The sequence below is a fragment of the Cynara cardunculus genome (assembly GCF_001531365.2).
Source record: "Cynara cardunculus var. scolymus isolate 2C chromosome LG 17, CcrdV1, whole genome shotgun sequence".
NCBI classification, from domain to species: domain Eukaryota; kingdom Viridiplantae; phylum Streptophyta; class Magnoliopsida; order Asterales; family Asteraceae; genus Cynara; species Cynara cardunculus.
In genome coordinates, this window is record NC_037544.1 from 5,533,884 (window position 1) to 5,542,292 (window position 8,409).

General features: G+C 35.8%; 1 protein-coding gene across 1 annotated transcript; it reads right to left on the reverse strand.

Annotated features, from left to right (window-relative positions):
• Positions 1–1,377: 1,377 nt before the first annotated feature.
• Positions 1,378–3,837, reverse strand: LOC112501141 (putative 4-hydroxy-4-methyl-2-oxoglutarate aldolase 2). Its single transcript, XM_025104810.1, has 2 exons — positions 3,724–3,837; positions 1,378–2,046 (listed from the first exon to the last, which is right to left on the reverse strand). Exon 2 carries the CDS (start codon positions 2,034–2,036, stop codon positions 1,536–1,538), a length of 501 nt encoding a protein of 166 aa, XP_024960578.1. The 5' UTR covers positions 2,037–2,046; positions 3,724–3,837; the 3' UTR covers positions 1,378–1,535.
• Positions 3,838–8,409: the final 4,572 nt, after the last annotated feature.

Consider the following 8,409-nt stretch of genomic DNA (forward strand, 5'->3'; position numbering starts at 1 on the left):
CTATATTTCACATCTATCATGCCTTGAGTTTACACGAAATTACTAGGATAATCTAGAAACTTCACATACAAGTTAAGGCACAACTTCGTATAGATATATATATGAGATCGCGTTTTATGTATTTATATGTATGGGTGGTTAAACGGTTAAAATATAACTTTATGACAGTTAAATGTTAATGGATAAGGGTGAAGGGCAGTTACAACCGACTCCGAAGATCCGAGTTAGAAGCACCACAAGACAAATCAAAGTTCTGATCAAGAGTCCTTAACACTTAGAAATTACAACGATAACTTAGAACTCTAATTAAGAGGCCAGAGTTTTGATTACACTACCTCATAACTATTAGTGAAATTTCACCAAGTTCGAGAGCAATTTCAAGGAGGTTTCCAGCCTAACCCCCGCCTTTTGACGAATTAAGGTGGTAGGGATAATCATTTGTGTGTGGGCACTCTGCACCTCCTAACTCACCTTGTTTGCCAAATCACTTTAATCGATCTCAAGTAAATCACAATTCCACCAAATCTGATGACACTAAAATCACCAACAAGTTAATTAGTCTACGACCATTTCTATATATGTTGGAAACCTCCTTTTTGTACTTGTCTAGCCCCCTCTCGACACTCCCGGACAATCCGTGTCCATCTAGCCTTTTTTGGAGGGGGTTTACTAGAGTCCTACGTCAACTAGACTCGGACCATTTCTCTTCTATATATGTTGAAACCTCCATTCTCTCCTCAAAGGCTCTTCCGGATAGTAATATAGGTTTCCACATATTCTCACATCTTTGATGTAATTTCACTTCTTCATAGATTTATTGCTCACAACTCTTTGATCTATTTAGTGTTTAATCTTTAATATATGCTTATGTTTCTAGATTTTGGGTTCATTAGATCATAGGTGCCATATACTGCACCATCCCAGGAGCAACTTTTTTCCATATAGAAAACTCCTGCTAGCTGCTGTGAATACATTACCAATGATTGAAGCTCAGTTGTCTCTTAGATATTTGGAACTCCTTCAGATTACTTTCAAAAAGATTCCTTTAAAAAAGCTGAGAGGTTTCAACATATATAGAAGTTAAGGGGGACAAGACTCAACAGGCAAACCTGAGGTAGATAAGTGAAAAAGTTGTAGAAGGTTTTAGGGACATGGGTAGTCTAATAAAATTACCAATATCGTCTCTATATCTCCCTATTTTTTGTTCCACCAGTCTAATGCCACACCAAAGGTGAACACCAAGTTTTTTGTTCTATTATATCCCCTCATGTCGCACGTATCAAACAGAACCCTAAGGAACCGTGTCTAGCCGATATGTGCCCCCCAAATAGTCTAAGTAACAACTAACAAGCCATGACAACAGTTTAAGGTGATTTATGACAGACAGAACATTAGCTTACTTTTAAGTACTCACAGAAGTCAAGAGCTTAGTACAGATATATTGATTGGCATGTGAGTTCAATAATTAAGGATGATATAGGAGAAATGTTCAAAAATAAACAACTATTACAGATTACCAAGTTAACGGATGATGCTTAGACAGACAACTCCGTTTTAGAGATCAAAATCCCATCCGTGTCCGCATAAAGGTATTCCCCATCCCAGATTCTAGTCCCAGCAAATGCAACAGGAACATGTTTCTCCCCAACACCCTTCTTATTAGCTTTCACCGGATGAGAAGCAAGCGCTCTCACCCCAATGTCACAACTGTTGATTTCGTCGACGTCTCTTACACAACCATTGACCACAATACCAGCCCATCCGTTGTTCTGAGCTTGCACCACAGGATTGCCGCCCAGTATTGCACACCTCAAGCTTCCACCACCATCAACCACAAGGACTCGTCCGTTACCCTTCTCCTCAAGAAATCCCCGGATTAAAACATTGTCTTCAAAAACTTTGAGGGTGACAACTGGACCTGAGAATACTTGGCGCCTGCCGTATATCTGGAAAACTGGTTGGAGTGCACGAAGTTCACCACTTACAATGAGTTGAGGGTTTGCATCACAAACTTCAGCAGTTGTAACCAAGGCCATTTCCTATACTCTGTGAAGATTATCATTTTGTTCTCAGATTACTAATGTGAGATCAGAATATATCACATGCAAGGTAATTCAGATTTCCTTTTGAAGTGCCAAAACCTATGTGCATAATTGCATGGAGTGAAGCAAAATAGCAGTGATTATATGATGGACTCAACTGTTACGGAGTGCCCAAACTACTCATGCATTGGTTTAGCCTCTGATTAAGCTTCAAGAACCAGCATTTGCTACAATGACAAATTTATTGCAAACTAAATTATTCTTAAGCTTATCCTATTTGTTTTGGTCATTAAGATTTTCATTTTGTGGTTCATCTTTATATTGTGTAAGAATTAATTAAAATGCTATTACGGGTCTGATTTATTTGCTGTGAGAAGAAAGGAAGATGGATCATAAGACCAAAATGAACACGACAGATCTTGAATTACAATCATGGCAGGACTACTTCAATTATCTTCTATGCAGGAGGTGGGAAACAAAGTGATTCTGCTATTTGACATGAAGCATAGAATATCATCACCCATACTTCTTTACAAGAGAGTGCCAAAGAAAACTGATCAGTAGGTAGCATAGCAAGCCATTGGCATCATAAAAAGCACAAAGTAGGTTCATGTACTTCACCCATCTAAGTAATGTGTGTCAAACCAAAACCTTGTATGAAGTTTCCGTGAAGCTAGCCACAGGGGCCATTTAAAAGTGAACAGGGTTGGAGTTTACTAGAAATTGGTTCCACCTTTTCACATGTAGATTGTGAGAATTAATTGATGATGTTGACTTTAAGCTATCATTTAGCGAAAGTGAAAATGATCACAATGATAAACCGGTATTTATTGCACAAAGTGATAAAAACAAAATTGTGTGCAACAGAAACACTTCCTAGGGCCACCCATCCTGATCCTCTCTCAACCAAACAAGTTCTAATTATAAAGTTCTGACAATATTAAAATATATAGAGATTTTAGGATTTTCATGAAACATTTACTAACGAAATTGTTTATAGAGCTTGTTACAAACAGAATGATGTTGATATTAAATATACAACAAAATCCTACGAAATTTGCCTTTAAAAAACTGTTAAATTCAGGATTCAAAGTTAAGTTTGTAGGTTTTGTTTTCAGAACAAGGGAACAACTTGAAATACTACTCCAAGAGGAGTTGACCAAGCTTAAGTGAATTCCACAAGATCTGGCGAAAACCTACATGAAGATGCAAATGGGAGTGATTACTGATTAGCTTAGATGGAGAGGGATGATTTCCTTCACAAATCTGCTGGTGATCACCACACACACCTAACATATTCACTCAGAGAATCTCTAAACGATCGTCTCCCTCCTTAACTCCCAAAATCAATCTCCGATTCCTTCTCTAAGTTCATCCAAAAAGGTTAAAGCTCCTTAAACTCACTCCTTATCATAGACATCATACATCTTATCGCGTACGATTCATTATTTTCTGATTTTGTTTATTCCTATATCGTAAAACTGCTACCAAAAGATCGAATGAAGATAATCCGAGATCGGAAGAAGGCGAGGTGACAAAAATCAGCTAACTAGGATCGTATAACGTGTATAATCGTCAATAATTACACGAACATTCACACAAGTGATTCAAACATAGTCCAAGGGATCAATCACTGATTCATATGGAAGACATCAATTGAAGATGATGAGATATGACGTACCTTAGATTCAAAATCCAGAGCAGCAGATCGTAGCTTCAGATCACAGATCTTCTCCAATGGATTAAATCAAGTCACAAAGAATCTCAACACTGTTATTAATGGTTCATAGGATTTTGGACCGACAGTAAGGCCTGTCGATATCATCATCATTATTCTTGTAGAATTAGTGAATGGCATAAATCGTCCCTCCGCCATTTGCTCCTTTACACTTCTTGTCCCTATATCAATTTATTTTACAAATAAGTCATTTTAAAATGACGAGTTAAATGCATCCCTATATATTGTTAAATACACTCTTACCCGTTAGTTTTTCTTAACACATATTAACATCAAGACTTACTTTTTACATTCAGAATGCATGACTTCACCTGATATAAAAAAGGGTGCATATATCATCACTCATTACTCCTTGACGTTTGTAGTTTTCTACTCTTCTACTAACAACTGCCAAAATTGCAAATCTTCTAGAAAACATCTACCAACACCCTAATAACAGACAATCTAGGCTCCCTAAACAACCAAAGTTCTTTATTGTTCTTAAGTTCTTTTTTCATCTCCAATAATCTAATGGTATCCTCATCTTTCTACTGCCTTCACGTTTATAGCCCCGCCACCAGTGACATTATCTCCATGCCACTCAAGAATAACAGTGACAACCCTTACTACCCAAGTGTTTGCCCCAAATCAACAGCCTTATGCTTCAATCATAACCATATCAACGAAGATCGGACGAGAGGTATTCCCAACCCAAAGCATGAACATGGTATGAAGAGAGAACTCATCTTTACCATTTGGCACTCCCTCCCCAACATCATGTATGTTCAGGAATCTTTAGATGAAGAGAACAATCTTAGATTTCAAGCACAATCGCAAGCACATGTTCATATTCGAGATGTGAAAAAAAGAAGTCATTGAGGTGGGGAGGGGGTCACGATGAGGTAGAAGAGGCAAAGCGAGAAAGAAGAGGGGTCGAGATTTGGGGTCTTGATGTCGTTCATACTTGTGATGGTTCCAAGGATCCAATATGGCTGCTTCACTTAGTTCTACATTGTCACGATATTGTTCTATGGAAGTGGGCGGGGTGTTAGAGGTTCGAGCCGCTTTTTTTTTTGTGTGTCGTGGTGTTTTGCAAAAAAGAAATAAAGAAAAAACCTTGAAATAATGGGAATAAAATGTCTAAAATTTCTCTCATTTAACTTGACTTAACAGAAAAACATAACAGTCTTAGGGGCTGTTTGGCAGTTGCTGAATGGTTTGGTGCAGAATGGTTAAGTGGTCAGAATGGTTAAGAGGGTCAGAATGGTTAAGTACTGAATGAAACAAGGTTGTTTGGTAGCTGTTTTCTGAATGATAACAAATTACCATTTTAACCATCAAATTTGAGTTAATGTCTCATGTCTCTCTCTCTCTCTCTCTCTCTCTCTCACTCCCACTCAGTTACCCACTAAAACCAACATAAAAAAGGGTACTGTTTAGGTGCTTTATAATTATTATTCTGCAAATCAACCTCCTTTGATAGCAGCAGCAACTACAAAGCAATTGATTGTTCTGCTTCTGCAACTGCAAAGGGGCTGTGGAAGGCAACAAGTAGGCGAGATCGAAAGGGGTTGTGGAAGGCAACAAGAAGAGGACGCAGCAGCAAAGGGGTTGTGGAAGGCAACAAGGAGAGGACGCAGCAGTAAGGAGGCGAGATCGAAAAACTTACCAGCAATAAGGAGAGGACGCAGCAGCAAGGGGGCTGTGGAAGGCGGCCGGACGACACAAACATCCATCTTCTACTTCATTCGGGTAGGTATCCATCGCCTTGTTTTTTATTTTATTGAATTTTTAATCATTTCAAACTCTCTGATTATACCAATTTTCTATTAGAATCTGTTATCATCTATGCATTTTTGGGGGTTTGCTATTTGGTAGTTGCATTCCAGGGAGGCGAGATTGATGGAAGGAGAAAGGAAAGAGGAGGAAGGAGGAAGGAACGTGGCTGGAAAAGGTTGAGAGGGTGGAGAGGGCAAAAATGGAAGAACATACATCTGAACCATTTAGGAGCCCCCTAACCCCTAAATCGTTAAGAGGTTCTTATTTTTTTGCCAAACAGCTTATACCTCTTACCGATTAAGAGGTTTTCTTTTAATGTCACCATTAAGAGGCAACCAAACAGCCCCCTAGTGTGAACGACCAAATCAAGGTAAAATGCAAATTTTTAGAGACAAATTTGTAATTAATAAAGTTGAAGGACTAAATCCAATAAAACTAGTAAACATAGGGACAAAATGATACTTACGTAATTATTAAATATTATTATGCATTTATTATTATTTATTCTTACTGACTTTAATTGGTTTTTTTATTATTAATGTCAACAAACGAGAAAATAAATTAAAAAAAATAATTAAAATAATCTCAACTATTTCTTCACACGATTCATCGAAATAGTCTTACGCCCGTAATTTTAATTTTTTTTTTGGATCTGAGTGAAAAATATAAAAGAAAATTACGGACCTGAATAAAAATGTATATTTTATCGGACATGGGTGAAAAATATTGCAGACAGGGGTAGAAAATGTAATTTTTTTGTTGTTTAGTTACGGGTGTAGAACTATTTTGATAAATCTTGGAAACAAACGGTTAGGAGGTGAAACCAGTAATTTTTTTTATAATTCATAGATTATATTTTAATATATGTACGATAACTTTTAATATAATGATGTGTCACCTGGTCAATTGTATCAAACGTTCGTTGTTTTATCCAAATCTAGATTTACGGTTTCAAAATGTGTTTGTTAGAGAAAATATCTTGTTCTTTAATTCCCTTCCCTAACTGTTATGGGATAAATAATTGCAAACAAACTGGTATTGCATTATATAGGTCAATCACAAGGAGACACTAATTTGTGTACCGATTCTGTTATTAATCATAAAATTAGCTACTTGAATAACAACTATGAAAGTGACTAATAAACTACAACTTAATCTATGAACAATAAAACAAGGAAGCAAGTAAAAAGGACGAAAATTTAAACTAATAAAAACCACAAGGGTGGTGTCTGATTGGTTTGAGTTTGGTTTCAAATGTCAAAAGTACCAGGAGGTCTCAGGTTCAAATGCGGTGACTCTGGGCTATCTGCAAAGCAGGTGGTCGCCCTGGGATTAGTTGACTTTCATAGCGGTTGGATATCTAGGTTAATAAAAAAAATGTTAAATCAAATTAGTCAAATCCGCAACAACATACGTTCAACATTACTGCAAACTAAAAGTGACTTTTAATAAACAATTAACATGAAAAGAAAAAAACTATTCATCAAATAACAAGATTCTACAAACAAATAACTCGAAGAACAGGCTTTTTTAAAGCTTAGGAGAATAACTGTGACATACAAAATGACGAACCGAAAATGGTCTTCAAATAACTTCGAGCTTCCACATCAAATCTTACAAAATAACACCCAAAATGTGCAAGTGATTACAACTCAAGAGCTTGAAGAACCAAACTAAAATCTTAAGAGGAGGATATCCCCGTTACCCGATACACAAATTAGCAAAAAAACTTATAAGGGACAAGCTTTTACTATGTAACATTAAAGCAGGTATATAATTGCGTGTAAACATAGAGCCAAAAGCAAATCTAAATTCTCTTACATCTGGCATGAATCGTACAATTTTCTTCATTGATTTGACACAAACCAAGCAAACCCTTCTGAAGCTCATGCATGAATCGTGTCTTTTCTCTTCATGATTCGCAAGGACCGTGCCAACGGTCCGCCCATCTTGCAAGCTTCATGCCCTTCTCTTCACAAACTTCGCATGGTCCATGCCACCCTTAATTAACAACTCTGGCTTTACTTCAAAATCGTTCGATGAACCGATCACCATCTTGTCGAAAGTCGAGATTTACCTACCATTAATTACTCGAACATGACCCATCAATACAACAACGAAAGATGCAATGCAATTTACGCTAATTATGTACTATTTAATTAAAACTAAAATGCAGAACGAATAAATTAACACCTAATCAAACAACATAACACATAATAGTTATTAAATAATAATAAAACCAAAAATAATAATAACAAAATGAAATTATTAAATAATAATATCATTAATATCTAAATAAATAAAAATGAATTTTGATTGATTAAGGATAAGAATTTTTTATATTATACCACATACTTAGTTTCATAGTTTCAAGTGAACAACAACCTTATAGAAATAAGCCGACATGTCTAATTCGGTAAATTTAACCTGTGTAGGGAGCAGATGAGTCATTGTTTGGTACTGGTAGTACCCAATTTTTTAATTATTTAAGTAGAAAAAATAAAAAAATAAAATAAAGCGAAAGCGAAAAGAGAGGTTTGCCACGTGACGTCACATGCGGACCAGGGGGCAGGAGGAGGACATAGTCGGTAGAGTAGAATCAATTTTCTTATATTATCTTCTTATTAAATAAATATCAAATTATAACTGATATAATTAGAGGAGTGCTAATGACATTTCTTTGTAGGGGTGTTGATTGCTTGAAAACTGTGCCAATCATTTTTTGTCATAAACATCAACTTAATTAATTATATATTTATATTTTATTAATTTTGTTTTATTTTATATATTTATATTAAAAATATATATATTATTTTATTATTTTTATGTTACTTTATTATTTTATATTTTTGATTTTGTATATTACAATTT